The sequence below is a fragment of the Carex rostrata genome, chromosome 7 (assembly GCF_964058835.1).
Source record: "Carex rostrata chromosome 7, lpCarRost1.2, whole genome shotgun sequence".
NCBI lineage: Eukaryota > Viridiplantae > Streptophyta > Magnoliopsida > Poales > Cyperaceae > Carex > Carex rostrata.
Window position 1 is genome coordinate 1,442,872 of NC_135924.1, and position 21,225 is coordinate 1,464,096.

General features: G+C 35.3%; 4 protein-coding genes across 5 annotated transcripts; all 4 read right to left on the reverse strand.

Annotated features, from left to right (window-relative positions):
• Nucleotides 1-98: 98 nt before the first annotated feature.
• Nucleotides 99-3,098, reverse strand: LOC144557010 (pollen receptor-like kinase 4). The gene is made up of 3 exons (XM_078305550.1): nucleotides 2,291-3,098; nucleotides 1,476-2,153; nucleotides 99-933 (listed from the first exon to the last, which is right to left on the reverse strand). The coding sequence occupies exons 1-3, from the start codon at nucleotides 2,973-2,975 to the stop codon at nucleotides 293-295; spliced, it is 2,004 nt and encodes a 667-aa protein (XP_078161676.1). The 5' UTR covers nucleotides 2,976-3,098; the 3' UTR covers nucleotides 99-292.
• Nucleotides 3,099-3,979: 881 nt separating this feature from the next.
• LOC144556916 (Pseudouridine synthase family protein) lies at nucleotides 3,980-8,178 on the reverse strand. 2 transcript variants are annotated; one of them, XM_078305425.1, is made up of 9 exons: nucleotides 8,004-8,178; nucleotides 7,333-7,447; nucleotides 6,761-6,957; nucleotides 6,304-6,449; nucleotides 6,081-6,172; nucleotides 5,513-5,847; nucleotides 4,971-5,040; nucleotides 4,664-4,723; nucleotides 3,980-4,349 (listed from the first exon to the last, which is right to left on the reverse strand). In XM_078305425.1, the coding sequence occupies exons 1-9, from the start codon at nucleotides 8,138-8,140 to the stop codon at nucleotides 4,161-4,163; spliced, it is 1,341 nt and encodes a 446-aa protein (XP_078161551.1). In that variant the 5' UTR covers nucleotides 8,141-8,178; the 3' UTR covers nucleotides 3,980-4,160. The 2 variants fall into 2 exon arrangements, with proteins under 2 accessions (XP_078161551.1, XP_078161550.1); XM_078305424.1 differs by having other exon boundaries at nucleotides 4,664-4,726.
• Nucleotides 8,179-10,249: 2,071 nt separating this feature from the next.
• LOC144556965 (sequence-specific DNA binding transcription factor) lies at nucleotides 10,250-11,727 on the reverse strand. The gene is made up of 2 exons (XM_078305479.1): nucleotides 11,359-11,727; nucleotides 10,250-11,135 (listed from the first exon to the last, which is right to left on the reverse strand). Exons 1-2 carry the CDS (start codon nucleotides 11,717-11,719, stop codon nucleotides 10,504-10,506), a joined length of 993 nt encoding a protein of 330 aa, XP_078161605.1. The 5' UTR covers nucleotides 11,720-11,727; the 3' UTR covers nucleotides 10,250-10,503.
• A 748-nt stretch (nucleotides 11,728-12,475) lies between these two features.
• Nucleotides 12,476-16,016, reverse strand: LOC144556917 (serine/threonine-protein kinase STY13-like). Its single transcript, XM_078305426.1, has 3 exons — nucleotides 15,862-16,016; nucleotides 14,594-15,656; nucleotides 12,476-13,383 (listed from the first exon to the last, which is right to left on the reverse strand). The coding sequence occupies exons 2-3, from the start codon at nucleotides 15,499-15,501 to the stop codon at nucleotides 13,047-13,049; spliced, it is 1,245 nt and encodes a 414-aa protein (XP_078161552.1). The 5' UTR covers nucleotides 15,502-15,656; nucleotides 15,862-16,016; the 3' UTR covers nucleotides 12,476-13,046.
• Nucleotides 16,017-21,225: the final 5,209 nt, after the last annotated feature.

Genomic DNA, 21,225 nt, shown 5'->3' on the forward strand with positions numbered 1-21,225 from the left:
GGCACCTAGATGTTGTTATTTGATTTATTTACTTAGACAGTCATAATTAATCTAATTTGATGTCACTACAATATCTTCCCTGCACAATATATATATATATACTATATATATGTATTAACTATACACGACATTGCATGAATAATTGCAAAAAAGAATCATCTAAAGTAGGGCCCTTATCATTACATCCTAAAAAAAAACATAACCATAAAGCTCTTGAAGCAATGAATCTACAAATTTACACATTTAAAAGCCAGAACATTAAATATTTTTTGAACAAAATATTTAAACCAACTCAATTATTGGTCCCAGAGAAATATTGTTCATCCTCAGCAGTGAAAGCACTGAATGAAGAATGTCCATCCTCACTACCCTCCTCCTTGAGTTCTTCGATCCTCGAAAGCGCATGTTGCAAGTCCCATCTCTTGTCTAAATTGACCTCGCAACAACCGAGACCAATTTTCAACAACTTATCCATCTCCCCTTTAACATTCTTCGTGCCTCCCATCCTCGAATCAAACACATCACTAGCGCACTCTTCTCTGACAACCAAGTTGACCCAACTAGCCATGTCAGTGCTGGAACTACCATGGTGAAGATAATCCGGAAATTTGCCGGTCAAAATTTCCAGTATCAAAATCCCAAGACTCCAAACATCACTTTTGTTCGATGGTTTTCCCCGTGCGGTGCATTCCGGTGATTTGTAGGCAACCATGACCTTTGATGCAACACTGCTGGACATTACCGGGATCAGTGCATAGTCATTAAGCAAGGGCTCAAAAGTGTCGGTTAAAAGGACATTTGGAGTTTTGAGGTGGCCATGAGCAACAGTTAGCATCGGCAATTCCTCGTACAAATAGGCAAGGCCACGTGCCACCCCTTTCACGATTTTTAGTCTTGTTGGCCAATCCAATGGAGGAAGGTTTGAGCCTTGGCCTGCATGTTTAGATTTATATTATATTTGTTTTTTTAGATAAAGCTTTGTATTATATTTGTTATAATTAGGCATCTTGAGTTCAAGTCTTGTGGGTGAAAGGAAAAAAAAAAACAAGAACTTCCTATACAATTGCACACCATTTTTTATTTGGATTTCAGCAAAAATTGTGATCACAAGTAAAGGTATAGTAATTACCATGTTTCTTCTATTTATTTGCTTCGAAATTTGTTCTGAAAACTTTGAGACCACGTTTTCACATAATTTCCAAGCAATTAATTTTCAAAACAATTAAAGACAATTTGTTTAGTTTAATATGTTGTTAACTAAGTTATCATGATATGCACAACACACAAATTAAATGAAATTCCCCTAATTAATTTGTATTGTTTTCAATTTTGGCTTTAACATTTAACAATGTTGTTCATGGGATCGAGTTAACTAATTTGGGAAATCTTAATGTAATCAGACATAATATAGACGCAATATATATATACCTAATTAATGTATGAACTTGAAAAAGTTTTGTGTTTAATAGTCTTACTATGAAGCATGTGTGCCACGCTTCCATTCGGCACATAATCCGTGATAATCATCTTCTCTTCCTTCTTGTGTATATACGCAACAATTGGCAATAAGTTCGGGTGTGAGAGCCTCCCAAGTCTCCACATATGTTCTTGAAAATCATCTCGGCCTATCCCGTGCTTTGCTTTAAGTTTCTTCACCACCATAGATGGCCCGTCAAAAAGCGCCGCCTTGTATGAAGCCCACAATTCACCACTTCCCAAAAGCTCGGCCGAGGCTCTTAGCAAATCTTCTAACTCAAACCTTTGCCCATCTTCCCTAACAAAAGACAACTTGCCAGGTTCATCCCTTCTTGCTCTTTTACCACCACTACCCCCTGCGGAGGTTCTTGGCTGCTCAATTGGGGCCGTGAATTCTGGATTGTGCTTCCTTGACGGTGCAGAGGTGAGAGGTGCAAGGATTTGAGATTGTCTTTCTTCATGGTTGTGTTTTTGCCGCCATTTCGGTAAAAATATGCAGATAACAATGAGGGAAAATACAAAGCCGATCGATACGATGACAAGGACCGCTATAAGTGCTTTATTTGTTGAGTTTGTTGAGTTTGTCGAAGTTGATGGTGGTGGAGATATTAATTGTTGTTGCGCTAATGAGGAATCGCAAGACTTAGCGAGTGGTGCGCCACAAAGGTCATTGTTTCCTTTAAGAATCACATATATAATTAATGCAGCATCATTTACACAATTGTTTTTTTTTTATATTCATCATAACTTGGCAGAATTATAGGCATCATGCAAGTTAAAAAGGAGAAATTAAGGAGTAGAATAAAACCCTAACCTTCAAACTTGACAGCATTGAACTTGCTAAAAGCGGCCGGTATGGGTCCCTCGAGGTCATTGTACGACAAATCCACCTGCCCTAATGTATCTTGTTTGAACTCCGGTATTTTCCCATCGAATTTATTATGATCCAGTACCAACTCCAACAGCTTTGGTGGGACCGTGAGTGATGACGGTATAGGTCCCGAGAACTCATTATACGACAAATGCACCTTCTTCAACGAACGCATATTCTCAAACAAATTTCCCGGTATCTTCCCATTGAACTGATTATGCTCCAAATACAACATTTTTAAGGCACCAAAGATGGATACGTCAGGGATGGGGCCGGAAAATTGGTTGTTTGCAAAGCTCAGTGCTCGTATACTCGGTATACCTGTTAGGATATCAAGCCGTAGTGTACCCGTCAGCTGCATATTCTCTAACTGTACCCCTAATACAGTCCCATTAAGGTTGCATATCACGCCTTGCCATAATGGCACGATTCCTTTGCACGGGCTAGCGCCTAGGCCCCAGCCGGGTAGTTCCGGGGACCCACCTGTGGTTACGGATAGGGTGTCTCTAAATCGAAGAAGAACATCAGCATCGGCAGCAAATGCGTAAACACCAAAAGAATATGTTAGGAGAAGGAAAACAATGGAGAAGAGAGAGACGGCCCACGGCCCTGCAGCCTGGCCGGGCATGATAGGAGGAGGCAATAGGAATTTAGATTTTTTTTTTTGGCAGAGGCAACAAAGGTGTTGTCACACGGCGTGTGGAAAAAGGGGGTAGTGTTTGTTTTGAGAGGTTGAAAAGGAGAGAGAAATTAGGGGAAGAGAGAGAAAAGAGGACACAACACAGCACACAAGGGTTAGAGGTGAATGCCTAAGAATAGAAATTCTGCTCAAGTGATAAATGTCGATTGAACCTGGTCTACAAAGAAAGAGCTAATAATTCATGTTAGTTAAGTCACTGATATGTGGGTCCTCTCTATGTACCATTGGTGCAAATGTAGAACGGTTTTACTGTTGGCAGTTGGGGTGGTTGGGTTGGGCCAGTCCATGCGGCATCATGGCTGCGAGATTTGGGCTGGAAATTGTGTGAACTATGCTGGCTCACACATTTATATTTATTTCACATGTATCGCATCACATTGCTTTAATTGCTTATATAATCATTATATCATGTTTCGGCTATATATATATATATATATATATATATATATATTGAACTATGTGAAAGTTCAGACACCTTGGATACATGTGCTTTAAGTTTGTTTCCTCATCTCCTACTAGGGCTGCAAGCCGAGTCGAACTTAATCTAGTTCGAGTTCGAGTTCGAACCAATTTCGAACCGAACTGGTTTGAAATTAAAGTAGGGTTTCAAACTGAAAAGAAGACTTTTTAGTTTGATTCGGTGCTATTCGAACCAATTTTGAACCGAACTGGTTCGAAATTGAAGCAGAGTTTAGAACCAAAAAGAAGAGTTTCAAACCAAGACTCAGTTCGAGTTCAATTCGAATCAATTTTGAACCAAACTGTGTTTGATTCGTTTCATAACCAAGCTAATTTGATTTGTTTCGAACCGAACTTTTTTTCGAATCAAACTCAATCGAATTATGAGCTATGAGCTTTTTGTGCACCCCTATCTCATACTAGTATTTTTTTTTTTTTTTCAATACTTGGAACGCATAAATTCAGAACATGCATTTAAAAATTAGACACAATGTTATCTTGAATGTATGAGGCAGAGAAACAATTAATTCATTTAATTCAAATCTACACCAATCATTGCTTGAATGCTTTTACATCAAAATCAATAATGAAATTAAGAAGTTATATAAAGGAATAACAAACTATCACTTTAACTTAAAAAAGTTATTCTGATACCTAATCTAGAATAAAACAATTTTCTCTCTTAAACTCATCATAGCCTACATCAACCAGACAAAGGCCGTCAGGTGGGGCAGGTGGCGCTGTGGCACGACGACACGTGGCACCCATCAAGTTGATCAATGCATCCTGTTCTACCCCTGCAGCAGCTTCTCTTATAGCTGTTGCAACAAGAACCCGAACCATCTACAAAATCATAATTATATAGAGGTTCAGCAAGAATCTTACATTATATGTGAGATTCAAAACCGCAGTTCCTTCAAACCAGAACTCACAAAAGAAAAGGCAATTACTTTAAAAAAAAACAAAGAAATTAGGAATCAGGAACCGAAGCAAAGCAAAGCATGCCCAAAGAAAAAAATATATATATATCCTAGGTCAGCAACATACTGGTAAAGGTTCAGTACTTGATCCCTGATCAGCTCAAATTTGCAAAAAAATACCTGACCTGGCAAGAAATTAGGGAAAAGCTATACTTGAGAGTTTGAAAAATGCATTACCTTACGCAAGAACCGGTTCGCAACAAGTTCTACACACATAACTCTAATACCTTCTTCAGACTTCTACAAACAAATGAGAAATCACATAAAAGTAGCGTCTTGGAATCATAATATACCAGCTTTATCATTGGTGATTATTAAAACAAAATCAAGGGTATTAAAGAGTCGGTTGATCCTCTAGTTCACCAATTACATAGATGTACCTTGAAAAGTCTATATTTCCAAAATAGCCTCAACAAAGTTTCTTTAAAAAAAAAATTTATATATATCTATATATATATACTGAAATAAGAACTGCTGTCACAACCTTATCAGTAGAAGGAAGAGTCGTCTCTGTTGCTCTGGAGTGAAACATAAAACACTCCATAGCAGGTCCCCTGCAAGAAAATAGAAATTATATATAAACAGAAGCTATTAATTTTAAGAACTGATTTATTCTTCCCTATAAAATACACAGATCTAGGCCTCATCTGTACATACAGATAGGCACTATAGCTTGACATAATCCTAAATTGCACAATAGAACCCAATTAACCATCACTTCCATGCAACGTAACTCAACTCGTACTCAAATTTAACAAACTTGCATTAGTTGAACCTCACAGTCAAGCCTCTATATACCCAAATCTTATTGACTAAATACCCCACATAATTCAAGAAACAAAGAAAAAACAAGCACAAGAGGTAAGAGTCATATTATTCATACTACCATCCCTTTAAAGGTTTAATTTGGTAATATACAGTAATTATATGCACCGGACAGTCTAGAATAGATAAATAAAGCCCATAAGCTTTCCTTGCAAAAATTACTGCATTTTTAGAAATAATTTTGCAATAATGGCTCTTTACATGCTTCTAGAAGCCTGTGTGTCACGTGCAAACATCTTGTAAGATAACATCTTTCCTTCAAGCTGCCTCAAAATTTGATCCACCTTGTTCACGCTGAACCTCTGAGGTTTTGCTTCGGGGTTTTGAATCACATTCCCCTCATTGATTTTGTCTGATGGCATTTTTTGGGAGATGTCAATCATAGCCCCCTCTTCTAAGTCAAAATCAGGTTTAGATATACTGTTATGAGGATCCATGTGCTCACTATCGTCTTTGGGATTTTCTTTTTTGAGGGGAAAGATATAAAGATAATGTCTCCATTTGGCCACAAAGTTTGGGTGGAATTCCCTTGAAACCTAAACATACGAGGAAAATTGAAATGAGTGAAGGAAGAGACATGTTGACCTAATTTATTAATCACTTTGCCGTAGTAAAATTTGTATTTTTTAGGTGTAATAAAATCTAAAAAGTGCCAATAAAACACATAAAACCCTTAACAGCTTTAACCAGAAGGTCATGATTGCATGAAAAATATAGGGCCAAGTTATAAAGTGAAATAGAAAAGGGAAAAAAAAAAAGATTATAATACTTTTGAGACTGCCAAAACCACAAGCTTTTCAGGTGCAACATGATTTATTGCATCTTTTATCTCTCCAGCTCTGACATCCTTCCTCCATGTGTCTTCAAAAAAGCAAATTACAAAATAGTGAATAAGTTGGAAAACATGATGCTAATCTGAATTTATTATGAAATTATGAGATCAATGGGTGTTTAGTGCAATCTTGTATATATGAATTGAAGTTTGAACTAACAAAATGAACAAACTTGTTGAAGAGCAGTAACCCCTTTGTCAGTTCGACCAGCCACTTGTGCACTTCCTTCTATCGGGAGTGACCTCTCTTTCAATTGCTTAGCTTTATTCTCATCCACAAACTCTCCAAGAGATTTCTCCACTACCCTGCAAAAAATTTAACAAGCTAATGTAGAGAAACATAATAAAATATCTAAGGTCTGACACCTTATTTTATATCATGTCCCAGTTAAATAAAATTAATTTTACATGAACCCAAAGCATTTTTCCATATAAAAGTTACCAGAGAAGGTTCTATGTAAAGATATAAATAGTGCCAATTGCTTTTCCCTATAAGGGTATTTTATGGTATAACAAATTCTTTTACATGAACCCAAAGTATTTTTCCATATTATATGCTTCTCATCTTACCCATAATAAATTTCATGATATATATAACAAAATGAAATTTGTTGTACCCTTGCACAGTGTTTAAGTCTGGTTGCTTCTGCCAACCGTCAAAAGATCCGCCGTGATATGAAAGTATAATTTTAAAATTTAGTCGGTTCCATCGGCCTCCTCTCCTCTTCTCATTATCTTTAGAAGCTACACTGGCTGCTGCTTCCGTCTCCTCTGAGTTACCACCATTTTCACTTATATTCACTATACCATGCTTCTGTGTATTAAAAAATAAAATATTTAAACTAATAATGCAAGAAAAACAAAGGATATTAGTAATAATAACAACATTTAATCCTCAAACAAAATATAAGTACTTAGTGGTGGAGAGAGAGAAGAAAATAGTTATAGCTGCAAACAAATAAAAAGCATTATAGTAAAAGAAAAATAAAATAAACCCATTACAGCAACCCAAAAACTACATATAAGCACAGCTGATCAACAATAATTAGTTAAACATGAATTGATTCAATTTGAAGGACCATATAAAGATATATAATTTGATTAATTTGTTTTTTGGACTATTACTATACTACAATTAATTACTTGTAACTGTCACATAAACAAGATTTTAAACAAACCAAAAAATGACCTTATCTCTGAATAATTCTGAGAGGCCAGATGCACCAGTGCCACAAGAAACCAAATTTGAATAAAATTGAACCACCTTCTCCCAAGGCCTTTCATACATGAACTGGTAGCTCTCTCTGCACTTCAGAAAAACAACTAATGATATACAAAGCTGTGTTCTCAAGCAGATTCTAAAATAGTTTGACATTTATCAAAATATTACTACAACACTTATAATAACAGTATCAATGGTTTCAGTAAATACAAAGCAACCCAAAAACATTTATCAGAATATTACTGTAACACTTATAATAACAGTGTCAATGGTTTCAAGAAATACAAAGCAACCCAAAAACATTTATCAGAATATTACTGTAACACTTCAGAAAAACAACTAATTATATACAAATCTGTGTTCTCAAGCAGATTCTAAAATAGTTGACATTTATCAGAATATTACTGTAACACTTATAATAACAGTATCAATGGTTTCAGGAAATACAAAGCAACCCACAAACATTTATAAGAATATTACTGTAACACTTCAGAAAAACAACTAATTATATACAAAGCTGTGTTCTCAACCAGATTCTAAATTCTGGTAAATATACTGATATAATAGCAGAATCAATGTTTTCAGGAAATACAAAGAATATAGTATCAAAATATAATGAGAGAGAGAGAGAGAGAGACCTAGCAGTCCATCGGAGCAAGTGGCAAGAATCAGTGTGGTTATAGTGGGCATAGAGCTGCTTCTCGCTCTCCATTCCGGCCATTCGAGCGGCCTCCTTTGCCACCACCGCCATCAAAATGGGGGACTTCGCGGGCATCTACCGTTTTAGCATTCTCTCCATTGCTATTTTAAATGGAGAAAATATATATATTCAGTGGCGAAGCTAGGATTTGAGCTAGGGGTAGGCAAAAATCGGGTTCGGGTTCAAGACACAATTCGAAAAAATAGCAAGCATTTCAAATGTAGTAAAAGTAGAAATGGTACCATTGGCATTTTGCCATCAAAATTTTCCATATGCCATTAAACATAATTTAGAAGAAAACTGGTTAAACTTCATCATATTCTCAATGAGAAACACAGCACCCGATTGTAAATTAAACTTCATCATATTTTTAACTTTTGAGTATACTACTATACTGTTTACATCCACCGCAATTAATAAATAAATTCAAACACTCCACCTATGCCTAAGCAATTGTAATGCTAACCTAGAAATTAACAAGCAATTTGGGAACTGAATCAGATTAAAAATCAATTCTAATAATTTAATTGTCAAATTAAGAAGAAATTCAAGTCTAAGCAGGACTCAATCAGATTAACAATTGTAACTAATCGTTTGGTATTTCTGCGTCACTGGTTATCTCCATTTTTTTAGAAATTTGATCAGCTGCACCTTACAACTAAGTGGCATACGTCTTTAGCTAATAGGACAATTGCAAAGGTCTTGGCAGATGCAAGTTTGATGCATATACAAATTGAGGTACCTTTAGAAATTTCAGTGCCGAATAGAAGATCAAAAACAAAGTTCATAGCATAAACACAATTGCAGTATTATAAATCACATTACATTGTAGTCACTGGCGGGAGGCTAGGGATAGCTGGCCGAGCGGAGGCGGCAGTTCTTCTCTTCTCTTCTCTTCGCGCAGCGCGGAGCGGAGGGGTTTTTTTGACCTTTTTCTTTTCCTTCGCGCAGGAGCTCTCGAAGCGTAGGTTGAGACGTTGAGTTATTGGGTTTGGGCCTGGGTTGGCAAAATTAATTATTTGGAATATACAAGCCCAGTTAAAAAGTCCAGTAAAAAGCCCAGTGAATAGACAAGCCCCTGTTAGGCGAGTGCGTATCCTCTGAGATATCTCAACTTTTGCGTGGCCTACGTATTCGGGGGTCAGGATTTTGTGTGCTTTGAGATTCGTGCAGAACGTCCTTAAACGGTTGGGATTTTCCATAAAATCATGCAAAGTTTGAGATATCTCAGAGGATATGAATTCACGACATTCGCCGAATTCGTATCCTCTGCATTAACTCAAAAGGGAATCATTTCCTTTTGAGTTAATGAATATTGATCATCTAATATGCTTTAAGATTCCTGCAGACTAAATTTGCATTAATATTAAAGGGCCCTCCATGTCATAAGCAGAGACCGAATTAGCTCCGTTTAAAATCAGACGGTTGAGATTCATTAACTCAAAAATTCATTTGCGTAGTAAACTGCCTTCGCAGAATCGGTGGAGTTGTTTTTCATAAAAATCAAATCCAGTATACTTGTTTTATTGAAATATTTAAATTTGGTACTATTTTAAAAAAAAATCTAAAATGAGTGTTCAACATAAATTATTAAATGATATACATAGGCATTTGTGAAGTGAATAAATCAATTTATACATGTCAAATTTGCTAAAATATAAATTGATTTACGAAGTGGATAAAAAAAAATTCAAAATTTCAATATTTCAAACATAGGCATTTGTGAAGAGCTAGGACAGTTCTAAGTTGTACTGGTAAGCAATGATATACACATGAGAACTCAGAATACTGTTGCACATCAGAGGTTACTGACAAATATATTTCATAGATATTATTCATGTTTAATTATTTTCATCTTATTGAATGATTTGAAAACAAATAATCTCTGAATATCTAATCCCACTTTATAATGCAAAGCTTGTTACAACAGCCTTGTCTCCAGAGAATTCGCATCCTCTGAGATATCTCAAATTTTGCGTGACTTTGTGAAAAATCTTAACCGTTCAAATACTTCTGCACGAATCTCAAAGCTAAAATAACACTGCCCCCCTGCGCTATCCCCGAGTAGGCACCAGACACATCGGTCACACAAAATATGAGATATCTCAGAGGATACGCACTCGTCTCCAGAAGGGGTTTATATGTGCTATTTGTGCAACAAAAATGGATTTCCTTTTGCAAAAATTAAAGCTAGATTAACATCTTAATTAACCAATAAAAGTTAGATAATTTACATAATTCCAAAACAAATTAACAAGTCAATGCGAAACTACCTACCCCCAAAATCTACCCAAAATATCCAAAGGACTTCTTTGCCCATCAAATAGAGCAAAACCATATATGAAGCAAATACCAAAAATTGAATTAACATCATTGTTAAACCTGATGTAAAACAAAGCCCCATTTTTTTTTTTTACTTGAACAGGCACTTGAGAAAATTACTGAAAACCTGATGTAAAAGAGTTAAGGGCAACAACTTTTTCTAACCCATTACTTTTTACCAGTTCAGTGAACTCATCCAAACTTTGCACAAGACCTCCTAAAGATTTGATCAACTCCTCCGCCTTTTCCCTTGCAATACCAGTATCTAAATTATCAGATATAATCATGTCACCTCCATTTTCGCCTTTCAGTATGGATTGTATATGCTCGGCATTCTCTTGTAGCTTTGCAGCTAAATCCCAAGCCTCGCTTGATTGCAACCCTTCCTCTATTTCTTCTGATGCTATATGTTCAATAGCATTAAATGCTTCTGCATTCTCAGCTGGAATTGCCAGTACAGTAGAAAGTGTATTACCATTATTATTAGCATTTGCATTCGCATTGTTGCTCTCTTTATCGATTGGTTCAATGGGACCTATGACAAGCAACTCGGAATCAATATCTCTTGAACCTTCAATCTTAATCACTGCATCCATAGCACCATACACCTCAAAGTTGAACAAACCCGGTAACCCAAACCTCTCCCTCCTATCTGGATCCAACCTCCAATAAGAAACCGAACCCGAACCCAAACCCAATCCAGTGCTGCTGTTCCTCATTGTCTCCCATCTCCTAATCTTTTTATAATCTGGAATAATAATAATTTCAATTTGTTTCCTTGTTAGAATAGATGGATCAATATAAGTGAAAGAAGATAGAAGAAGTGGGTAAATATTTTAACAGAGCAGTTTTGGCTTCATGCAGCGCCTGACCTATAGAATCAAACAGCATTTCATATGATTCATGCGCTGCATTAAGCCAAAATTACTCTGTTAAAATCTTTACCCGAAGAAGTGAACTGAGATACTGACCAGAGACCAAGAGTTCCCAGCGGCGTTTGCACTGATTGGAAGAGCGGTGGAAGCCGATCTGAGCGCAGTTATCGGAGACGATCTTCCATTTCTGAAAGGAAGAGAGGGACTTGGACCACAGTTCGGCGTCGACGGCGGCGATCTGTTCGACGAGGACCAGCGTGTCAGCGACGGACCAGTCGGGGGCAGCACGGGAGCGTGTGCAGCGAGGAGTGGAGGCCTGAGGGGATTTTGTAACGGCGGTGGAGGCGGAGGCGGAGGTGGTGGAGACGGAGGCCGCCGCCGCACGCAGCGCTTGGACTATGCACGGAAGTGTTGGGTCCATTTTTTGCGAGTTGCGACTGCTCACTGGGACTGTCATGTTCTTTTTGAGGAACGCGTGCTCATTTTAACAGAGTAGGTTTGGTTTCATGCAGAGCAAATACTATAGAATTAAAACAATACTACGTATAATTTGTGCGCTTATAAGTTAAAACTGCTCTGTTATAATATTTTAACAGAGCAGTTTGGGGTTCATGCAGAGCGAAGACTATAGAATCAAAACAGCACTACGGATAATTTGTGGGCTTTATGAAGTTAAAACTACTCTGTTAAAATATTGACCCGAATTGGAGCTTTGTTCAACACTGAAATAAACCAAACCGAGGACCCAGACCTTACAAACTCACTAGCCATCTCAATTCTATTTTTTATTTTCTATAATAAAAATTCTAAAACCTATATATGAAAATGAAATGGTTGAATACAATCTATATTATTTTTTCTACATATATATAGAATAATTCATTTTTTTCAATTTTTTTTTAATATGAATTAATAAGTTGAAGAAATTAATGTCTACATATCATCCATTTAAGTATATCTTTATCAACTCTTGATACTAATTAATGTAATTTTTCATATACATAAAAAAAAATATATATATAGATTCTATTCAACCCTTTCATTTGTGCTTTTTCATTTGTGTGGTAGCTTTATTTTGATTTCTCTCTGTAAATTATAACTAAATTACACAACAATTATGGTAAATACACACATACAAGTAAATTGAACAGCAAAAGTGAAAACAAGAAAATGCACAAGATAACCTTTAGCAAAAAAAAAAAAAAAAGCAATATAAACCACAAGAAGCTAATTCATGTCAAGTTATATATGTTGTTGGTAGAAAGCGAACAAGCTTGCTCTCCATCAACAAAAGTGTTATAAAACCCTCATTTGCCTCTAACATATGACAAATGCCCCCACAACCTTACCGTTTTACAAAAGCTCCCTTGCCTTGCTTCCGAAAAAAATACAACAAATAGCCCTTAAGCAATTATCTCATAACCAGTTTGTACATATTCCAGTAGAGTTTTTACATATAAACACCGAAATCCTTAAATTTTGCCCAATAAATCTTTACATCGATTGATACATATATATATATATATATAGTAAGGGGGGATATTTACATAAGTTGCCACAACAATCTCAAACCCTATACCTTACCTTTCACGCAACAACCATAGAACCATGCATGGCTAAGGCTAACTTTCGGTTCCCAACCCGTTGTGGCATTTATGTAAAGAACAAAGAAAGAAAAAAAATACCTTCTTCATGCACTCATAACTTGGGGAGTAAAAAATAGGTATAGGTATAGCATTACTAAGAAGAGTCGAGTTAAGAAGATAAAAATAAAACTCATTCATTCATTCCATGGTCATAGGGGAGACACAGCAGCGAAAGCGAGCACTGCGAATGGTGTTAAGAATCTCTCTCTCGGTTTCTTCAAGCATCCTCACGATTTCAGAGAAGGGGGGCCGCACGTCAGGATCCGTGTCCCAGCAACGCATCATGAGGTTCGCAAGTGACGGGTAGCAGTCAGCAGGGACTGTCGGGCGGATCCCACGGTTCACCACAGCGAATGCCGCCTGTACAGCTGTCATGTTCTCAAACGGCACCCGCCCGGCAACCAGCTCCCATAGCACTATGCCGAAACTATACACATCTACTTTATGAGTGTATGGCCTATGCTGTATCATCTCCCTACAGGGATACAAGGAGCAATTAATATATCATAAAATCAAACTCTCGATTTAGAGATAACAGGTTTGAACCAAAAATGCTTATATAATGAAGGGAAAAGATGTAAATATAATATGAGAAAAGATCCACTTACACTGTTTTTTGGCGACACCGGATTACACCCTATATTTTCAAAGTCCAAACAGTCGATCCAAATCATTAAACATGATGGATATATTAAAATGTACTTGCAAATCAAATTTTACATTTTTTTTTGTTTTTTTTACTATTTATTAAGATGGGTACAAAAATTCAATGGTATAAAAACAACGATTTTGTAAAATGCTTAATAAATAATAAAAAAAAATCAAAAAAATGTAAAATTTGATATGCAAGCACATTTTAATATATCCATCATGTTGAACGATTTGGATCAACTGTTTGGATTTTGAAAACTTTGAAAATGCAAAGTGTAATCGGGTGTCACCAAAAACGGTGTAAGTGGATCCCTCCTCATATAATATTTAAAGAGCGCAAACCAGAAGTGTTCAGACATGAACAATACTATTCATGCATAGAAGGTAACAAGAAGCTACAAATTTATAACCAAACTTGATTCTATTAGATAGTGAGCATGACTAGATATTAGATAATAGGCATAAATTTGTTTTTAAAGTACAGTCCCAACAAATGCAGATTTGTATGAAATCATTGTGCATATTAATGACCAATTTTATTGTATTTTTGTTTGAAGTAAATAAAAATGTGATTCGGTTACACACCAATTCATTTTAGATATATAATCATGTCTAACAGAGATTCAATTCCAACCCAAATCTGAGTAACGAGTTGAGCAAAAAGTAACATCAAAACACACAAAGCCTGAATTGATAAATCTAATTGGAAACAATAACCAGTAAAATACCAAAGCAGCTTTGTTTGGTTGTCAATTGAAACCTAGCAACAAATAACAAATTTTCTAAAATTAGATATATCCTTCATGACATAACCAGACTTGTATCAGAAACCATCCTATACAGTTGTCAAAACCTCTACTTGGTCTTATCCTTTACTAATTACATGTCAAAAAAGAGTAAATTTAGCAAATTTTAATTCAGAGTTTTTTTAGCAGTTATAATTTGCTAAAATTGACCAAATAACAACAAATAAAACAAGGCATGAATACAAAAAAAAAAAAAATTGAAGAGAGCAAAGAGCAAAGAAAACTTACGGTGCCATCCACCGGTAAGTGCCTGTTTCAGGTGTCATCCCTTCAGGCCTTTCCTCAATCCTTGCAACCCCAAAATCCGCAATTTTAATGGATTTATCCCCAGCAATCAACAAATTATCAGATTTTAAATCGCGATGTATCAACCCGAGCATGTGTATATACGCCATACCCCTTGCCACATCAAGCGCTTGCCTAACCGCAAGCTTGAGTGGAACTCCTCTGTTGTGCTGACGCTTCGTCAGAAACTGCCTCACTGACCCCCCTTTCTCATACTCCGTAACAATACATAAAACTCCGTGTTTTTTACACATGCCGATAAACCTGACGATGTTTGGGTGACTCAAATTTGCAAGCATCTTCACTTCCTGATGAAACTGTTGCTCCATCAGCAATGATTTGTCAGTGGTAGGTTCTTCTGCCGGAACCCTCTCCAGTAGTTTTATCGCCACGTCTTCTCCATTATACGTACCCTTGTATATCTTACCAAATGCTCCTTGCGCAAAGGCGCCACCCACGTGTAGCTTCGCAGTGTCAATTGTCCATGCATCATAGTTCTCTACAGTTTCCGTTGGATACCGATGATCCATTAGAGATCTCACGAGTAGGTCACCTTTTCCATAAGGGGGCGGCTGGGTTGCTGCGGGTGCATGGTAATAGCTGTTCTCTGTATTGGGTGCATCAGGTACGAATCGGTTACCAGGGTGATTGAGCATTTGGGTACCAGATGCATTCGAACCAACACTGCTTATCATGTCAACTGACATGTGGGTCTCATTGAGGTCTGTTGCTGTGCTGTCTGTTGACATGTGGGTCCCATCAGACAGCTTGTGGTACAGCATGGCATCATGGAAGTTGTTTGGGGAATTCCCATTATCCATCATTTTGGGATATTCAGGATTTGCAAACATGGTGTGAATGAAATTTCAATTCAATCCTCTTTTTTGCTGAATTTTGAACTTTTCATGATTAATCGATTCTGATCAAATTTTGCATGATTTGATTGATGATACAGCAGAGGAGAGGATGATGGTAAATTGATTGTGATTATAACAGCAGCCTATATCTGATCATATTTTGCAAACAAAAAAAAAAGTCAAATGATTTGATTTGAAAGATACATAAACTTAAACCCAAAAACAAAGATTGTTTAAAATTAACCCTCAATTACTACTTACTTTACTTAAGAGTTAGAATTGGGAACAACGATCGGCAACAAAGCAAGGATCCAATTAGCTCACAATTGATTTAGAATCGGAGAAGAAACTCACCCGACCTGACCTGACCTGACCGGCAGAGGAGAGGCAATCGGATGTGATTGATTGATCGACGATCGGAAGAGATGAGATAGATATTTGGTGGTAGCGTCAAATATGATTCGTTGATTGAAAAAAGCAGAAACCAAGAAAGGAAGGAAGGAGATGGAATGATGGATCTGTCGCCGCTCGGTCCGATGCTCGGAAAAATAAAAATAAAAAAATATTTTTTGACCGTATTTTTACTTTTGTTCTATCACCAATTATTTTTTCATTTAATGTAATTTGGTTTAACTATTAATTATTATGGATGAAATTTTTTGAGTATTTTTTTATAAAAAAAACATTATTATTTTAAGCCATCCCTATTAATTAAAAAATTAAATTTTTTTGTCCTTCGAATATTTTAATTTTTATAAAAAAAAATACTATTAGTCCCATCATAAAAAGTACTTGGCACCTATTGATTTTAGGGATTATTTTTTTTAAAATAGAACTAAATAAAATAGTTTAAACAAAACCAGCACAGTGATTTTGACAATTATAAAAAACAGCTCCACCGTAGCACTGATACGGTGGAGGGATAATGAATGAATAAATAAATAAATGATAAAGATTCATCAAATGAGTCCATAAATCACCCTCCACCGTAACAACGCTACGATGGAGTTGTTTATTCATATGGGTACAAAAATTCAATGGTCCGAATATAGCGATTTTGTTAAATACTTAATAAATAGTAAAAAAATTCAAAAAAAATGTAAAATTTGATCTGCAAGTAGATTTTAATATATCCATCATATTGAATGGTTTGGATCAACTATTTGGACTTTGAAACTTCGAAAATGGACATTGTCATCCGATGTCACCAAAAAACGGTGTCATCCGATCCCTCCTCATATATATATATATATATGAGATGGACTTGGGTGAGACGCGGAGCACCACGCTTTTGTACTTCACGCCATATTTTTATTTTGAAAGTCCAAACAACCGATCCGAACCGTTAGATGTGATCTCCATATTGAAATGTACTTGGAGACCAAATTTTACATTTTTTGGAATTTTTTTACTATTTATTAAGCCACTTTGAAAATCTGAAAATCCGGGTGAACAGTAAAAACAGTAAAAATTTCTGGACCACCGGATCAGCGATTTTCAAAGTGGCTTAATAAATAGGAAAAAAATTTCAAAAAATGTAAAATTTGGTCTCCAAGCACATTTCAATATGGAGATCGTGTTGAGCGGTTCGGATAAGTTGTTTGGATTTTCAAAATGGCTAAAATGTACCATGGAGCACCAAACGCGTATACTCCGCGTCTCACCCAAGCCCATCTCTCTCTCTCTCTCTCTCTCTCTATATATATATATGGAATATGCTAGCATGCTATGCATAGCATAGAGCCCCTCCATGCAACGGCTTGGATTTTGACTTTTCAAAATCCTAACGGTCGATCCGAATAGTTCATCTTGTTCTCCATATTAATATGTGTTTGGAGACCAAATTTTACATTTTTTGGAATTTTTTTACTATTTCTTTAGATTTATTGAAAATCGTTGTTTTCAGCAAATCTGGACCATAAAAAAAATAGCGATTTTCAATAAATCTAAAGAAATAGTAAAAAAATTTCAAAAAATGTAAAATTTGGTCTCCAAACGCATATTAATATGGAGAACAAGATGAACGGTTCGAATCGACTATTAGGATTTTGACTTTTCAAAATCCAAGCCGTTGCATGGAGGGGCTCTATGCTATGCATAGCATGCTAGCATATTCCTATATATATATATATATTGGATAATAATAAAAAGTTCGGCTTAGAATGTTTGAAATATCTAATTATTACGGAAAGTATGAAATATATATTTCTTCATAGAGCTTGCCATTTTATTCTTCTACTAGATATTAGAAATAGTAGGTTCTAATTAGTACGTGAAGCTTGAATTGTTTCTTGTAACTGATAGAGCTTGCCATCCTTATCAATCTATTAGATATTAGAAACAGTAGGTTCTAATTAGTCATTTTCTTCTACCGTTCTACGCCTATAAATAAGTAAATCATTCACTCTTCTTCTATGTTATTCAAAATTCAAAACAAACAGTAAGTTCTAATTAGTACGGGAAGTTTGAAATATTAATTTCTTCAGAGAGCATGCTATGCATAGCTTACCATCCTATACTCTATGAGATATTAAAAATAGTTGGTTCTAATTAGTCATTTCCTGTTTTCTTTAATTGATAGAGCTCTGTTATTCCTTCTGTTTTTAGAACTTCAAAACAAACAATAGGTTCTAATTAATTAGTACGGGAAGCTTGAAATATTTCTTGTCAAATATCTATCGTTAATAGATTTTGCATGTTCATGGAATTAATGGACTTCAAAATTTGGAAAAGAAAATGTTTTGAGCAAGTTTTTATTCCTTAAATTTATCAAATCCAACAACACAGGGAAAATTAAAATAATGTCGAATTGTAATTCACAATGGATTCCATGACTTGGAGAAAATCTTGCTTTCATATGCTTTTTCTTTCAATTAGAGAATTTAAAATGGTCCCAAAAAGAAAGAAATGTTTTTTTTTTTCTTCTTCTTCTTTTTTATCACGATGATGGCAGCCCGCATTTACGGTGAATATATATATTTATTTTTGGTGGATTTTTGTACAAATTAAGGAAAAAAAATACTAACTTTATTTCATAAATGGTTTATTACTGAATTAAGTTCCAATGTTTGCATGAAGTTTTACTACATAATGTTTTCTATGTGAGAGGTTGTAAATTTGAAATTCTAATAAATTTTTTTTCCATAAATATTAATATATAATTGATAATTCACTGTAGTGGCTTATTGAATGATTTTATGGTACTAGTTTCGGTAATTAGGTAACCATATATATATATATATAGAGTTAGGCTGGGTGCTATGGATAGCATAGTGGCCTCTATGCTACGGCTCAATATTCGAGTTTTCAAAATCTAAACGGTCGATCCGAACCGTTCATCTTATTCTCCATATTAATATCTGCTTGGAGACCAAATTTTACATTTTTCTGAATTTTTTTACTATTTATTAAGTATTTTACAAAATTGTTGATCCAACGGTGGCTGCACAAAACAGTAAAACTGTTGGATTAGCGATTTTCAAAGTGGCTTAATAAATAGTAAAAAAATTCAGAAAATTATAAAATTTGGTCTCCAAGCAGATATTAATATGGAGAATAAGATGAACGGTTTGGATCGACCGTTTGGATTTTGAAAACTCGAATATTGAGCCGTAGCATAGAGGCCACTATGCTATCCATAGCACCCCAGCCTAACTCTATATATATATATATATATATATATATATATATATATGAGGAGGGTTCAAATGCACCCAAATTTTTGTGCACCCAAATGCACCCTATCTTTTTTCTCCGTTTTCAAAGTCCGAATAGTCAATCTGAACCGTTAGATGCAATCTATATATTAAGATGTGCTTGGAGACGAAATTTTACATTTTTTGGAATTTTTTTACTATTTATTAAGCCACTTTGAAAAATCGCTGATCCAATGGTCCAGAAAATGTAAAATCAGCGATTTTCAAAGTGGCTTAATAAATAGTAAAAAAAATTCCAAAAAATGTAAAATTTGGTCTACAAGCACATCTTAATATATATATCGTATCTAATGGTTCGGATTGACTATTCGGACTTTGAAAACGGAGAAAAATGATTTGAAAGATAGGATGCATTTGGGTGCACAAAAATTTAGGTGCATTTGAACCCTCCTCTATATATATATATATATTATATAATATAGGTGTGTAGAAAGAAAATAAGAAGTAAGATGGAATGTCATTATATTAGTAGTTTTGAGATAATGACATGATTTTGGTTATTAAACTAACATGTCATGTCATGTCATCACTTGAGGGAATAATTCTGACGACATCTAAAAGATCTCTGCCGCTAATTTCTTCATTTTTATTATTTTTTTGACCAGTTAGATTTCTAGAAGAGAGATTTTTGTTGACAATTTCAACGCGTTTTAGGCAAAGGCTATGAACACTGAATTGTCACCATGTCCGTTAAAGCTGGAGAAATGTACAAATTTAATTACAATAAAATATGACAATTGACAGCAGATCAGATCTAATCATTCAAAGAGGACAAAGCCTTTTCAATTTTACATCTCCATCTTTAACAGGGATTATAGAAATGGATAAAACGAACATTTCATTAGTGTTGACCAAACGGTTCGGTCCGGTCCGGTCTGGTCTGGTTCAAATCCGACCGATCTACGGGTGGGCACGGTCCGAGAGGGTCTCTTATTTGGAATGGCTGGTATAAACTCGTGCCAAGGACCATGGTCCAGACTCACACGGGTTGGTCTGATCCGTCCGGGTTTGATTGGTCCATTTTTTTTTATCAATTGTTTAAAAAACCAACAGTTTGGGTCTAGTCCAGGCCAGTATGGTCCGGTTTATCACGGTTTAGGCACAGGTTATCACAGTTTAGGTATGGTCCGGTCCGATTTATCAAGGGTTATCACGGTAAGGTCTGAATTATCACGGTTTAGGTACGGGTTATCACGAGTTTAGTCCGGTTTATCATGATTTAAGCACGGTCCGATTCAGTCCACAGGTTTAGAACTGCCCGGGTTAGTTCGAATCTAGTAGAAAAAATCCACCAAAAACTGTACTAAGACCCTCGTTATCTTCAGTCCGAGCCAGTCTGAGTTTTGACCACAGTCCAAATCAGTACGAATCGGTTCCACAGATGCTCCAATCCGGTCTTTTTCAAAACACTAAGTTCCATGTCCCTTTTACCATTTAATTTTTGTAATATTGCGTTTTAGAAAGAAATGAACATATGAAATGTAGTATGGTCCGTACTATAGATCAATAGTTCTAATTGTAAAATTTAAATAATTAAGCTGAAATGTTGAATATGATCTTTATATAATATATTTGTAGATTAAATTTTATAATTTTTTCATACTTTTTAATTAGAAAGAAAATTTACTTGATATAAAATATCTTAGACTATTTAAAAATAGTGATTTTCTATCTATTCGGAAAATTAGTAAAAATGTTTTAAAAATATTTAAGTTAATTTATAAGTACATTTTTATACAGAGATAATGTTGAACGATTCAAATTAACTGTTTAGATTGTAAAAATACATATATTTATTCATAGTACATACTGCTATTGCATAATACTAAAACCTTACTCTTAAATAATAAATTAGTTTTTTTATATAAATTTAAAAATTTAGCAATAACGGTATGTATTTTATTTCTCACACGTGGGACCCAGCGGAGATGTATGAAGAATTGTTTGTAAAGTTAGAATTGTAGTTCAAGTAATTTAAAATTTTAGAAGGGCAAGAACATAA